The following is a 15,213-nucleotide window of genomic DNA, read 5'->3' as shown; positions in this document are numbered from 1 at the left end:
ATAACGGAATCTACTGCATACCCTTATCTAGAATTGGGTCGTAGTATACCTATGATTAGACTGCAAAGTCTTGCTAAATAAAATGTGTAGTCTGCCATCACAGGATTTTTTGCGTGTACCCCCTGACGAGAGCTCAGTTTGAAAACCCCTGCCTTAAGTCAACAGCAAAAAGTGAACCAAGGCATGTAAAGTGTCTTTTGATGTGTGGAGAAGGCTCCTCACAGATGGGAGAGCCACAGTGCAAGCTGTGCCGAGACAACCACCTTTCCATCTCATGCCATCAGCCTCCCCAAGGTTTGGGCTGCAGCAGCAGGAGAATGCTAACCTGCAGCAGTGGTGTTAATAGGTATTTATTCTTAGGGTTTTCCTTTTCTCTGTAGACTAAAAGTTTCATCTATTCGGGGAAGAAGGGTGAGCAGATTGGAACCAGTGGCAGACTGAGTCTGGGCGCAAGGCCTGGTTATCTTATGCATGTGACTAAGACTGGCTCCTACTACGTTCTCTTCAATACTGGTAAGGCCTCTTGCTGGTTGAACACTAAATATACACCCAGTACGGAGAAGTGACCATCACTTTGAAATGCATAAATACTCTCCCAGCTTGTCATACAGTATTCCACATTCTTGCAAGACTAGCTTCCAGGTTCTGAAATGACATTCAAGATAAAGCAACAGAAGGTGCCCTCTACTGAAAATAAGAGCTCACCAAGTGAGTGTAGGGCAGGTTGCTAAGTTAGTCTGTGCTTCCCTAAGGATCTGACACACAATTTCTGAGCAGAAAGGACAGGAGAGAAGGCCTCATTTGCACAGTTTAGCAAAATGGTCAAGGTAAGCTTCCTCCATCATTCTGACTTCTCTTTGTTTGCACAGTAAATTCTCTTTATGGCTACTCCTTGAAGGATCTCTACAGCATGGCAACTGGGATGGAAAGTAAACTCACCAGCCTGAAGCAAGATTCTCAGTGGGAGAAGAAGATCGAGAGCCCCACACATCGCATACCTCTTCTCAGGTAGCAGCATTACATCCTCCTGACCTTGTGATTTATATGCGGGGCCTCTGATCCACTGATTGAAGCATGCAGCAGTGTGGTTTAGCTGTCTCTAAGATCCGCTTCACAGTGTTGCTCTTGGCTTGTCCAGGATCATGTTCCAGTGCCAGACAATGAGGAGAAGGCTGGGGGTACTGACTCAGTAAGTGACAACAAAGTGGAGAGGATGTAATTCTGCCTATATATCGGTTGGGGGAAAGACACCAAAGACTGAGAGGAAGTATTGAGTGTGGCACCCAGGGGTTAGAACTAGGGGGAAAGGGATGAATTTGAGAGCATGGATTGAGGCTAAATAGCAGGAAAAACTTCCTGGCAGCAAGATCTATTGGATTGTGGAATCATCCCCAGAGGGAAGGGGTGGGGGACGCCCAACAATCGGGACAGATCAAACAAAACCTATCAAATGCCCTGCACGTCCCAGTCCTGTGTTGGCCCCAGGGAGATGGACTGGATGGTGTAATGTCTCCTCCATGTTTTATTTCTATGATTTATGCCAAGTTTTAGGCTTTGGAGAGTTCCAGTTCAAATTTGTTTAGACTAAAACCATCAGTACAAACCAGAATGCGTGCATGCGCACACACAGTTTTGAACAGCCAACTGCATTGGGGGTAAAGCACAGTCCCAGTCTGTGCAATTTCTCAAAATGCCAGTTAAATGAACTTTCAAGTCCACAGCAGTGCAAACTTGCCTGCTCCCCCCCACGCACTCTGACTCCTCAGCTCCACTACAGGCATCCTTTCAGTTCTAACAGCTAGTTAAACCCTGCACACCCAAACGCATTTCCACATGAGCCACACAGTCTTAACTCTCCCCTAGATTGACTGGGCCGTGGGTTTGGATATGGCTAAAGCATGAGGGCAGAGATCAGAGAGTGCGGGAGATTGGTAGGTACCAGAATCGCATGTGACTGCAGGGGATAAGGGAATTTTCCAGAACATGTTTTTTGGTCACTCGCTCACTAGACAGCACCTGAATTTCTAATGCAGTGACCAGTCAGAGAAATCTCTTTATTCCCCCAGAGAGGGAGGGGAGCACTTCCAGGTTGCAGTGATCTGTCAGTCATAAAGAAACAAAGGGCACAAGCCCAGAGTGCTTTCGTCATACAGCCACCTGGAGTGCAGGGAGAGTGAATGCTTTACTTCTCTTGCATGTGGCACCCAAGGGAGGTGCTCTCTGTGGAAGGAGAGTGCCCAGTTGGATGGGGAGAGCTGGCAACCTGCAGCTTCTCCTTCCCAAATGTTGGTTTCAGCAGAGCCTGGCCTGGCGCATGGTCTTGTTTACTTTTCCTTTTCCTGGCGGGATGATAGCCTTTGATTTCTGCATCAGGCATACTAAGAATAAAGTGGTATTCTCAGGTAGAAAATCTCACTAGTTCCTTGTCTTGGCTTCTCCTTGTTCAGCTCTGGAGACATTCATTATCTGGTGAAGGTTCCCAGGAAATCAGGGGAGAATATCTTGGTTGTGAAGTCAGACATGACTGAGCTTCTCGATGGACAAACTCTTAACTCCCTTTGGACAGTCAACGCCTCCCACATCTTGAGGTAATGCTGCCATTGCAGGAGAGAGATGCTCCTTTCCAAGAGTTTGCTCAATGACACTTGAGTTCCAGGGATAAACAGCCCCTCTTTCGTGCAAAGTGCATGTTTCATATGATCTAATATCCCTTCACAAAGGGGAGAGCTTGACGCTCTGCCTTGATTCTAGGGAGAGTGAATGGGGAGCCTCATTCAATCAGTCTATTTCCTGCTGACATGGCTGCAATTTGTGGAGTGGGGGGCGGTGTTGTGGTTCTTCCGAAACACACTCTCCCTGGGAGCCACAGCAGGGAGTGAAGACAGAGAAGGTCATGGTACGTGGTGTGTGTCTTTTTCTGCTGCAAACCCCCTCCCCAATAAACTGGCTCCAACCCCCACCCCAAATACTGTAGCCGTATGAGTGCGTAGAAACCTGGCCTGCTTATTGCCTTACGTGCCATGGAGGGGTGGGTCATCCTACATCTTCTCTGAAGGCCAGTGCTGACTACATGAACCTCCCCTTTCTGCGCCCTAGCCTGGTTGTCTGTGCCTCAGGAGTTGAAGTTCCTGCTGTCTCAGGGAAGAAGTAGGACCTAGGTGCTGTTTCGGCAGAACTTTCAGCCTAGGTAGCAAAGGGACCTGACCCCCAGCTCTTCCAGTTAATAATGTCAAATGCTGAGCCATTGTGGGATCAGTTGACTCTCACCAGGCTAGGTGCAGGCTGGGTACAGGCTGCTCTAGACAAACAGGCACTGGGCCTGAGACACCTGTTCCCTGCCTGCTCAGTACCTTGTCTCAATCCCCTTCTACTCCTGTCTCTCTTGCAGCGAGCCAGTGTTTGGTTACTACACACCCAACGTTCTCCACATAGTCCTTGAAAGTGGAGTTGGACCCAACAGGAAGAAGGTTTGAAAGCTCTTTGCTTTGATCCCCCTTTCCTTGCTCACTTGCTGGCTACAGTCTGTGTTTGGTTGGGCTTGAATACCATGTGCACAAGGAGTTAGCCCTGCACTGGGTGGAGGGGAGCTGGCTCTCTTGATAGGTGTCAAAGGCCTTTGCTGAGATGTGTGGCTCTTTCTTCAGGAGGTTCCTTCGTCAGCCCAGACAGTATGTGGAGTTCTTCCCTCCTGCAAATAACTAACCATAAATGGCAGGTGAATTCAAAGGCAGAGCTCTGGGTCTGATTTCTCCAGACATGGAGATGTGACTCCTAGATGTGACTCTGCATTGACATGGCTAACTACACATAAAGGCCCCTAGGTGCCCCCTTCGTGGCCGCATCATGCATGTTTTCATTGTGTCAATTTCAGCTGTGATCATCCCCCAAATTGGGGAGAGAGCAAATACCCAGGAATAGGTGCTGGGAAAGTCAGAGGAGCCTGGGACTGAAGCAATGGAAAATTGTAGAGCTCTGAGGAGGAACTAGAGCACAGGTTCCAAATGGCAGCTCATTCCGTGGAGTCTGGGTTCAACTAGCCTGCCCTGATCTGATTTCCCCATGTAGCCAAGCACTGTTCCCTCAGGGAGGTGTGGAGCTGGGCCCCTGACTCTGTGTGCTGTATGCTTCAGGGTAAGCTCTGGTCTTTCTTCTCTGCCAGATCATGATTGTTGAGAGTGGCTCTGGAGCAGTCCACTGGGAGCTGGAGCTGAATTCAAGAGCAGGGAGTCCAAGGCCAGCCACGCTCAATACTGCAGATCACCGGTCCACGTTCCTCTTCTGGGGAGAGTACCAGGCAGAGGCCAATGAAATGGTGAGGGAAGCCCCTTAGGCTCACTCTGATTTTGAACCGGAATTTGCAGGACACCCCCTCAACCCCCCCCCCCCCCCCCAAGCGCACACTCTGAAATCTGCTAGCCCCGGGGAAGCACTTTGCCTTTCCTGTAGTGTGTGCACACGTGCCTGGACACGTCCCTCCAGGCTCTCCTCAGCTCACGGGTGGCCCGGTACCCTTGGTCAGTATCACAATCTATTCCCCTCCTGTGATGACCTGGGCTGAATCCACATCACCCCCCCACCCCCGAGTGGTAGTGCCATGCTGCCTTTGCAGGGGATGCAGTCCGGGCCTAAGGAGCTGAGCAGAGGGGTCTCTGCTTTGTGCAGTGAAAGGCGCTCGCTAGACTGCGGTGCAACTAGCTGTTTCTTAAGCCAAAGTTTACTCATTCGCAGCCTGGCTCTCAAAAGCCTGGCAGGCAAGTGTTTTTTGGTATGCTGTGGATGGGGCTGATAAGCAGGGGGCAGTTCAACTCATCCGACAGGAGGAGGTGGCGACCTGGAAGACTTGCTGCCTTAGTGTCTGCACATGTCTTTACCAAGCTGTTAGAAAATTGCAGGTGCTGGAGCTCCCGGTGGAGGGTTAGATTAGATTTTTCATACTTATAGCAAATGCCCCTGTAGAACTTGTTTTGAGGCCATGGATTCTCTGGTGCCCCTCAAGCATTGTCTGTCTCTCCATGGCTGTGGCATACAGCAACCTGGATGGGGAAAGTCAGCTGGCACATCAGCCTCTTGGTGCTGGGAACCAGCCAGGGAAGGGGCTGTGAGTGATGCGTGAGGGGCAGTGATGATGCTGCTCCCACTCGGACCTTTGTCAACATCAGCCTGGTTGTTGTGTGCAGACTTGCTAAGTGTTTTCCCCATGACTGCTGGGTACGTCTCTCTGTGCCCTGTGTGTGGCTGATGGGCACCTGGGGCATTCAGGAATGTTATGAGAAACAGACAGGGGCATTACAGACAAATGAATAAACCCAGCTCTGGTACTGATGGAACTCGTCCAACCAGGCTGGACTAGTAATGTCTGCCGCCCGGCTCTCACGTTTGGTGCCATCTGGCACAAACTAGCAGAGTTGGGCAAAACCTGGCTTATTTCTCCTAAGCCAGGTGGGTGTTTTGAGTGTGGCTTCTGTCCAACTGGGCAGGGTGACATGCTCCCCCGCCTTGATGCCTCCTGTTTGTTTCAGGGCTCCAAAGTAGCTCTCCAGAATCTGTATCTGTTACATCCGTCCTACCCCAGTGTTCTCTTGGAGCTGAACAATAGCCCAGACCGAATAGTTGCCTTCGACGGTAAGTGCTGCTCCCCGGGCCCCTCCAGTGCGGACGCTGCCTGTGGCAGCTGGTCCTTCGCACTGTCATCTCTCACGGAGCCTGCAGGGTCTCGGTTGGCTGCAGCGCTCTGATCTCCCCTTGTCCTGGGCAGGGGTCTGGCTGTAACCCCCTTCTCTCTATTCCAGCGGTGCTGTTCGAGCGGAGCCGGCATGCCTGCTACGTGTTGCTGACTGGGCCGCAGAGCAGCGAGGGGCCAGGCAGGGTGTCTGTCGCCAAGCGAAAGCTGAAAGAGGACATCACTGGCAGTAGGGTGACCTGGCTGAGCCAGGTGGCAGGGGACAGTGAGCAGTACATCAGGGACCGCTTCTTCAGGATGCGATTCAGCAGCCAAATGTGAGCTCCCTGGGAGACCCCAGAGAGCCATCTCAGCACTCTCCTCCAGCAATGGACTCATTAAACCCAGATCCCGAACTCGTGTGGGAAGCTGCCATTCTTGCTCCACAAGCCAAAGGCTGCCTGCTGAGAAAACAGCCACAGCAAATCCACCTGTCAGCCCACAGGGCTTGGGCATCCCAAATCCTGCACAGGTGGCTGCCAGCGCAGCCAGCCTCTGAGCTGATGAGGCTTCGGTCCCTGGCTGTCTCTGAAGTGCCATCACTTCCAGGAGATCTGCCTCTTTCCCTTTCTAAATCACACAATACCTGCTGCACTGCAGGGCGTACCTCAGCCGGGGCCACCTTTCCAACACACCACAAACTAGGACCTGGGGATGGCATGTCTGGGTGCCGGAGGGAGGCCTCAGCTGATTACTCTCACCTGGGTATTTGCAGTGAGGGAGGGTGTGTGCATCTGGTTGAGAGCAAGATGAGGAGGGAGGGAGTGTGTGTGCGCATGCATGTGCGTGCAGTACTGGATTTTCTTTTCCTTTTGCCCAATCAGACAGATGGGCTCTCCTGAGTAGGAATTTTTGCCTTTTCCAAAGAGTGGCGTGGACATGGTGTGTTTGGTGTCTAAATGGAATACCCGGCTGCTCGCTAGGGATAATATGGTGAGATGGGTCCTGAGTGAGTCTAGTGGGGCATGCAATGGCTGGTGTATTGGATATGGCAGATATTCTCCGGCCCAGGAGAGCCACAGACTAAAGTGCAGTTCTACTCTGAAAAGGTCTCTGTATAAACTGCAGTTCCTCATTTTCCAAGCCTTCTGCTCCTACTGCATACCGAGTTGCAGAGCTGCTGCCTACTACTGGCTGAGGGAAGCATAGGCTGCTTTTCCCCCATTGGCCCTGCCGCAGCTGGTTCACTCATCAGGAACAGAATTGTGAATGAAGTTCCAGTTGTAGATGATGCAAGAGCCATAACAAGCCCCTGCCTGGCTACCCAGTCCCTGTGGTGCTAGTACGTGCTCTCTGCTCATCGGCTGGGCAGATCGAGTGTTCTTGGGACCCACAGGGCTGTTTGCAGGCGCTCTTCAGAGTGGAGCTGCCTGTGTTCCTTGCCAGGAGGCTAGCCAGCTGTTCCCAGGGTGTGTGCTGCTCGTCAGACATGAATTCAGCCTCGCGACCCCTGCGAGGAGAGTCCTCTGAGCACTGCTACCTCACTGAGCAAGGGGGACAAGGATACAGGCTGTGCAGTGTCTGGCCAAGGTCACACAAGGCCTCTTTGGGAAAGGCCTGGCGGTAGAACTCTGCAAAGCCCCGACTCCTGATCCACTGCTCTAATTGCTGGGTAACGCTGCCCCCTCAGTGCTAGCAGCTGTGTGGCAGGTAGGACACTTGGGTGATGCCATTGCAGTGTGGTCGTGTCCGTTTGCTGTCGCTCTGTACTGAGGTTGCAGTGGGAGGGGCGGAAGTGGTGGGGTGTCTTCTTTGGGGCCTCCCTTGGCATGCCCTGGGGCACCATGCTCCAGGGTGAAATGCCCTGGGGGCCTGGCAGAGCACAGGCAGAGCTCAGTGCCCAGAAGTGCCCTGTCACTGCCCCAGTCGTGTCAGCTCCTTGGAGCTCTGTGCTGCAGGCTTGTGGGGTGACTGCTAAGCTGAGGTCCTGGTTCTTTGGGAGCAGCGAATCTGTGAATTCTGCCTGTGTCCAGTGAAGCAGGGGCTGGGTGCTCCAGGGGGATGCTCAGAGGGCTGGCAGCTTGGAGTGGACGCATCGCTCATCTATGGAGAAAGCAGGACCTGCGAGGCCTCGGGAGGAGTGTGTGGCGCCCGTGGAGTCAGGGAGCTGATCCCCAGTGGGCACGGACAAGGCTTCCTCACGCTAAGGGCAGGTGATAATCCTCCAGGATGTGAGGTGGGGCTGAGTGCTCGCCTCCCTTTGGTCTGAATCCGGGCCATGCGTAGGAACACTGCAGGGTGTGATTTGGTGCTGGAGAGGAGGCTGTGCAGGACAGTGAAGGTGCTTCTGTCAGCTTCCTCTGCCAGCACATACTGCACTGCGACTTCAACTGCTACTGGGTGACACGCCCCAAGCATCTGACTTGGCAGCACCTGGCTCCTCAGTTACTCAGATCCAGGCCCTAGGAAACAACTCCGGGCAAAATTAACTGCAGCATCTACTGTTAGAGTTTGCTGGTGTAGCAACCAACTGTTTGACCTTGCACTTCTGCTTCTAAGGTGGCTGGGGTCCCCTATGTACAACCCCCCACCCCTTTGTGAAATTATACAGTTGTGGAGTGTTCTGCTCAGTGCCCTCAACGCTGGAACGGAGCTGCTTTACTGGAGCAAATTAGTGGAGAGAGCACGGCTAGCCATCATGAGAACCGAGTCTCTCACTAGGGCAGCTTGGTGCAGCTGCCCTGCTCTAAGGCACACTGGGCAGCATCCTGCTCTGAGGATGCCCCCAGAACGTGCAGTCAGTGGGATGATGCCTCAGCTCCCTGCTCCTCGTGTCTGGGGAGGGCTCCTCTCAAGAGTGTTCTCCACTGGGACAGCAGGCTGCATTGTGTGTTGTGCCACGTATTCCCTTGGCTTTTCTCTTGAAATTTAGTTGGGGATTGGTCCTGTTTTGAGCAGGGGGTTGGATTAGATGACTTCCTGAGGTCTCTTCCAACCCTGATATTCTATGAATTCCCCTTCTCCCTAACATGGTCTTTTGAATGGTCTGAGTGCTGGAAGCAGAGCCCAGTCTCTTGTCTTTGCTCTAGCTCAGGTTCCCATGATTTGCCTACCCTTCAGGAGCCTGCCTCTTGCTTGGCATGTGAATGACTTGAGACTCAGTGGCCCTGCAAATCTCTTGGTTGTGCCTTTGGACCTGGGGGATGCCTTACCGCACAGTTGTGATTCTGACCTGCACCCTGCTGGTGGCACTGAGCGGCTGTCAGCAAGGATAGCAGGTTCAGTTTGCCAGGTAACACACCCACTGATGGCCTGAGCTGAGATTCGGGAAACTTGGCCGTGTGGGTTGCACCGTGCCTTGGGCAAATGGGCAGCCTGCATGCCTGTTGGACTGATATATATCAGCTGCAGATTGTATCTCTGAACTTCCTCGAAAGGAATAAGGTTGCAGGAGATGTGGTCTGTGCATCAGGATTGCATTGTGCATTAATGATTCTTGCTGTTTGAGGTTTTTCCTCTTCCTTCCTGACCCCTACTCAGACACAACCCTTTCAGGTAGGCACTCTGAACATTGCCTCAGGAGAGCCGGGGTCTCCGCTTGGGGAGACTTTTCTGGCTTTAAGTTCCGCTGTTAACACATTCCCTGATAACTTGGAAATGCAGGTTCTCCTGTTGGCAATGTCAGTGCCAAGCTAACACCCTCGTAATGATGCAAGAGTTTCTTTCCAGCTGCTTTTCCCGTGTCATTGTTTTTGTAGTATTGAAGGAATGGTTTAATTGTGCCTTGATTCAGTAACTCCGCTGGGCACTACTAGCAGGAATCATTGCATGTGTGAACAGTGTATTTTCCAGCACTAGGATGGGTTTGGTTCTCTAATTTATTGCAAATGTTGCTGTACTGGGCATGGTCAAACTGTGATGATTCAATAAACCTCTTTTGCATTGTTTGTAAACTGTGCTCTGCTTCTGCCACTGTCTTTAAGGAACCAGCTTGACTGAGCCCTGAGCTCAGGACATGCAGAATTGGGTTTGACAGAATAATGGAAAGTTGTAAAACGTGCCCTGAAACAGCCGCCCCCCCCCACCTTATCTGGAAGGAGGAAAATTGCTCTGATGACATTTCAGAGTAGAGCAGCTTGTCATGTGTTGGATGTAGTTTAAGTAGTAAACTCCCCCCTTCAGTTTGTGGAGTTAGTCTTGTTTGACAGAGCACTGAAATGAAGTGATGCCAAGGACCATGTCATCTGTTCAACCACTGCGATGCACTGAAGCTGCTGTATAAAATAGGGACACCAACCATCTGGGCTAGGCTTGCTCCATAGCCGCATCAGGAGCACGTCATGTGACTGTGTGACTAGAACTGGGAAACGAGCATTCCTCTCCTTTCCCAATAGCAGTAGAATTTAGCCTGCCTTGCCAGTTCTTCAGGGGGACCTGGCCAAGGACTTTTAGGACTGGGTGCATGTGCCCTTTGAGCTGCTTGTGATAAAGAGTTGGGGTGTGTTCTTGCTTGTTTTTTCCTTCTAGATCTTCTCTAAACACACCCATTGCACCAGATCACAACAGATTCAGTTATATCCCCAGTTGCGGATGCTCTTAAATTGGTTTAACTGATCCCGGGCAACTTCAGTGAGTAGACACAGCCTTAGATAGCTCAGGCACCCTGGAGGACACCTCGGTGGATCTACGTTAGCATTCACACGCTCACTGAAGGGGCCAGGAGTGTTGTCAATAACGAGGGCTTCCTGTCTCCAGAATGTTAATCAGTCATGAAGCTCAATAGATGCTAAATTCAAAGTCCTAAAGGGGCATAAGCACAATTTTTTTCCCTTTGCAGGTCCCCTTTTATGCTGCTAATAAAGGAGTCACTTTTCAGTTTCGCTCAGTTCATTACTGAACCCTTGGTTGCTTTTATTTCTACTCATTGCGATGTGAAAACAAATGATTTGTTGTTGGTTTTGTGAGGGAGCTCATGAACTCCACTGCTCCCAGCTGTGCGTAACACATGCAGCAGAGAAAATACCCAGGAAAAGATGAAACCTGCCCCAGGCTGCACACTGAGGATTTTGCACTGATGTTAAATATTAAGTGTGAGATGATGCACTTGAGAAAATGGAATCAGCAGCTGGGTGCCTAACAAGCAGTCTCGGATGCAGGGAGACAGGGGGCAAGTGTAATGACCAGCACCATGCTGGATCTGCCATTGCAGTAAAAGGCCATTTCAGTCCAACCTATGCCTGCGTAGAGGGGCCTGGGGCAGGGGCTGAGGTTAAGGCAGGCTGTGTAAATAGCAGTGTCCCAGGAGCACTGGATGCAGCTCTGGTCTCCCCGCTTAAACAATGGACAGAAGAGTGGGGAGCTCAAATTAGTCTGCCAGTGAGTGACATGGCTTCATCCCTGGCAGCAGGTGCCTGTTTCAGCACCCAGAGTACTTCACTCTTGCCACCAAACTCTGCCTACGACCACTGAAGCAGAGACTCTGAAAAATCCGTGGGCTCGTGGTGGATAATCAGCTGCACTTGTTCTGCTTCACACTGGGAGCTCATTACCCAAGTTCTACCTTCACAGCCAAGACAGGTGCCAGAAACACCCCATACCCCCAACTCAGGCCCACAGCATTGGCTCTGTAACCCAAGCATCCCTGTGACTCCAACCCCTTCCTCCCTGTACCTCCGGTGCCTCAGCACCAGGATTCTTGGGCCTAGAGCAATCAGAAGGATAATCCCATGGAAAGACTGCCCTCTCCCTGTTCCACCTGCAGCAGCTCCCTCTGCCCACAGGCTGGCTCCACACCGCTCCCTCCCAGCCCCTGCCTTAGCCCAATCCGATTCCTTGCGTTCTGTGGCCCTGTCTCCTAAGGCCCTAGCTTAGCTCACCATTTCTCCAGGGCCCTTCTGCAGTGACACTTCCTGCAGGTTGCTACCTGCACTTAGAGCCCCGCGATGGGACTGGGGTCCTGCAGGACCCACTGCCATAATAGGAGGAGTGGGTAAAATGTACTTTGTTGTGGGTGGGCAAAAAAACTAGACACTGGTGATATGTGGGAAAACATTAAATCTCTCATCGGTTTACCAAGAATTGCCTATTTGAGAAATTGCTAATTATTTTGTTTGAGCTGCTCTTTCCTTTACATGTTTATCTCCCTCGCTGTGAATCCATACCGTACACCGGCTCAGGTCAGGTCAGAGAATCCCCCTCAGGTTTTGTAGTTCTGTGACTTCACATAGGTGCAGACTGTCATTGCTGCAGCAGCTTACTGTCAGTGCTGTGCACGGTTTCCCTGGTAAATGTTTTTTCAAAAAGCAATAATAACCCTGCCCTAAATAACTTGACTGGGATGGTTCAAAGTTCTAAAAATAGTGCTCAAGTGGGTTTAAAAAAACTGGAAGTTTTTAAACACTTACTTTTTATAGTCATTTAAAAAAAAAATACCCAGCACCTTTTAAGGCAAAATTGTGGTGCAATTCGTTTGGCCGTTCTGTGTGATGTCCACATGCCAGCAGCTTATCATAGACAGAATTTCAGCAATGTAAAGCAAGTTTATTGGGGCGGGGGGGGAAAGGTTTTAACACTTAAATTCAAGTGAGGGCTAGAGAGAGTTTTGATGTCTATTGTAACAGGAGTTAGAGTTTTTACCTGGGTTAAGCAAGATTTGTTGTATTCTTTTCGTGGTAAAAATTGTATCTGAATTCCATTTATATATTTAATATATTAACCAACTGTGGGGTTTTTGGTTTGGGTTTTTCTAGTGGCCGGGGAGAATCTCTCCCCCTTGTGGGATTTGTGGGATCTGAGATTTTTGCAGGTGGGAGTGGGATAAAAATGCAAGAACCGTTACGGGAATGAGTATTGCGCTGTGGGACAGGAGCGGGATTAATAAAATAGTGCTTGCCACAGGCCTGCTGAAAAAGACGTGGCTAGAGGAGGCTCGGGTAGAACAGCTGCCCCCTGAGCTGGGCCTGCAGCTTCATGTGGATGGCTCCATGGGCAGGGCCCTCCATGTGTAGATGGAACATCTGTTCCATCACCTGCTGCCGCTTCCTGCTCCTGACCTCCGGGGGGGGGGGTTTGCCAGAGCTGCCTGTTCACACTACCATGAGGGCAGGGAGAGGAACAAGGCCAAAGGTGCAGAGTCCCCTCTCCCTGGCTCTACTGTGGGATGCGGGGCTCCTCTGCAGCCAGGAATCGGGGGGCTCCTGCCATCTCACAGAGCTGCCTGTCGGTCCAACTGTCCTGTGTAATGGGCCAGTGGGGCCTCCTGCCCCCAGACTCTGCCAGCGCCAGTTGCACGGCCTGTAGCTCCCCCACCCTGACCTACATAGCACAGGCCAGAGAACCCCCTGCCCCACTGAGGGTGTATCCTCCCCAGCAACATCCCAGCTTAGTGGCACCCTGGGCTAGTTGGCTGGCACCATCCTGGCAGCCCCCTTGGTGGACTAGCTACCCCCAAGTCCCATCCATTGACCATTGACCGGTTTGTTTGCATGGGGTGGATGTTTCATGGGTTCAAATTGATGTGCTGTTGCTTTCCTTGGCGGTAGTTGGGTCCACAGCTATGTGAGGGGGCTGCCACTGGTGCTTTCCAGGTGCTGGGGCATAATGGCTGGTGGGGTTGAACTCGGCCTGCGGCCTGGTGCCCCTCCAGCAGAGCAGCATGGCTTGTGGGGAGTCTGGGGGTGAAGATTCCAATCCCCACTAGCGACACTGGACCCAAGATCCCATGGCCCCACAGTGTGCACACTGTGAGGTGGAGTCATTTTGGGGCTGGAGCTTCCAATGGGCTCGCTTAATGCTGGGATCCTCCCTGGCTGGAGCTGGGACCTGTGGTTCCTCTTGGTCCCTAGCCAGCTGCCCCCTGTCTTCGCCAGCTGGGTGTGTGCTGTGCAGGGTTAATCTACAGCATTACAGGGAAGACCAGGAAAAAGCCCTGCTCTGCTGCTTATATAAGTGCTGTAATCGTCCTGCAGCTGGGTCCTGGCTCTGGGCTGCAGAATAATCCTGCCCTGAACTCCCCAACACTGGCTCAGCTTAAAGAGGACTGGAGTAGGGCCAAGGCCCCCCACTGATGACATTAGACCACAAAGCTGCTTCTGCCGGGCCTCATCTGTGCGCCAGCCCCAGCCGTGTTCTCCTGGCTTCACCACAGCTCGTTCCAAGGCACCGCAGATCACAGCCTCTATTCTCCCTACTGGGCGCAGCACAACAATGGCTTGCTACAGTTCCACTGTGCTGGGAAAGCCTGGTTTGATGCACACAGACCAACCCACCACCATCCTACATAGCGTGAGCCCTGCGAGCCCAAGTCAGCTGGCACGGGCCCGCCGTGGGTTTTTAATTGCAGCATAGATGTACCCCAAGTGCTCCTCCACTACAAACAGCAAGCGAGCTAGCCTGGACTGTAAGATTCCAGGGAGGGGATTGTGCCTTTATCCCCAACACCCCTTAGCAAACCCAGTGTTCAGCTCAGCAGTGCTAGTGCCCTCATGACCATGCTGGCCCTGTGCTCTGCTAGCAGGGGTGCAGGCTGTGGTCTGGAGTGAACACTTTCCCAAGGCGGGCTCACAATTAACAGTAGCAGAGGAATACATGACCTTCTTCCAAGGAAAGCTAGACAAGATGGGGCCCAGGGGTCAGGTACAGGAGAGAGCGGGTCGAGTGCTGGGGAGGACAGAAGGGTAGGTTAGAGTCCTGGGCAAAATGGGCTTGATGGTGCCCATCTCAGGGAGGCAGAGCCATCTCCTGAACATGGGGACTCTCCTGCCAAATTCAGGCTCAGTCAAGTCCCCACAGCAGGCGCCTTGGGGTTATGTAGTGCCGTGCCGGATGGCAATCCTGGCATCTCCATAGCACCAAGCAATTCCCCTGGAGGAGAATAGCACCTTGGGGATGCTCCAATAGAGGGGGAACTACTCCTCCCTCCGTTAACATGCTCCAGGCTAATCCTGCTTCTCCCACTGGCACATTAGTGCGCCAAGGGGATTGATTGCTTTTAAGAAGATCATTGCCTAACGGGTGCAGTCCTGGTGTGCCATGGGCAGCCCAGAGCAGCCAGCAAGCACCACTCCAGCATTCGTGAAGCAAGAATAAGGTTGGGATGGATGCTTTTCTTCCTGCCAATTATCTCTAGGAAAAAGCTGTTTAGTCTGAGTACTGATTGTCAGAAAAATCCAGCTGTCTGCCAACAGCTGGTGAGTACCTCACCTGCTGCAGCTAAGGAGCCAACTGATCAGCTGCTTTTGAAGCTGGCTTGCCCTACTGCCCAGCCAATGCCCAGAGCCAGGTACCAGTAAGAGCCAGGCAAGGTGGGACTCAGGACCATCCCTCGCTGAGAGAAGTTACTGCAGCCACAGGGCTCTAACACAGGGTGTGGGTCAGAGCCCCTACACTGCCCTGCCAGCTGGGACAAAGGGCAAGCCTGACAAGGGTGCGTAGCTGGCGGCCCACACTCTGCATCTCTGCGGCGATGGCTAGGCTCAGGGGTCCCAGTGGAGATAGGCTCCCTTGGCTCAGAGCAGGGGCTCCTGTGAGTAGACCAGCAACCCTCATGGAACTGC

The 15,213-nt window shown here is 52.2% G+C and overlaps 1 protein-coding gene across 3 annotated transcripts in view; it reads left to right on the top strand.

The window, feature by feature from the left end:
- FAM234A (family with sequence similarity 234 member A) overlaps positions 1-12,207 on the top strand; it is a 60,926-nt gene extending 48,719 nt beyond the window's left edge. For all 3 annotated transcript variants that reach the window (XM_038420399.2, XM_043493539.1, XM_043493538.1), the window contains exons 6-12: positions 381-513; positions 870-1,008; positions 2,448-2,588; positions 3,389-3,467; positions 4,160-4,312; positions 5,520-5,622; positions 5,790-12,207. In XM_038420399.2, the coding sequence (XP_038276327.1) occupies positions 381-513; positions 870-1,008; positions 2,448-2,588; positions 3,389-3,467; positions 4,160-4,312; positions 5,520-5,622; positions 5,790-6,001 (960 nt within the window). In that variant the 3' untranslated portion in view covers positions 6,002-12,207. The remainder of the gene's footprint in view (positions 1-380; positions 514-869; positions 1,009-2,447; positions 2,589-3,388; positions 3,468-4,159; positions 4,313-5,519; positions 5,623-5,789) is intronic.
- Positions 12,208-15,213: the final 3,006 nt, after the last annotated feature.

Source organism: Dermochelys coriacea, chromosome 10 (genome assembly GCF_009764565.3).
Source record: "Dermochelys coriacea isolate rDerCor1 chromosome 10, rDerCor1.pri.v4, whole genome shotgun sequence".
In the NCBI taxonomy this organism is placed as follows: Eukaryota; Metazoa; Chordata; order Testudines; family Dermochelyidae; genus Dermochelys; species Dermochelys coriacea.
Note: the sequence above shows the minus strand (reverse complement) of the source record. Positions and strands in the feature narration are given on the sequence as shown.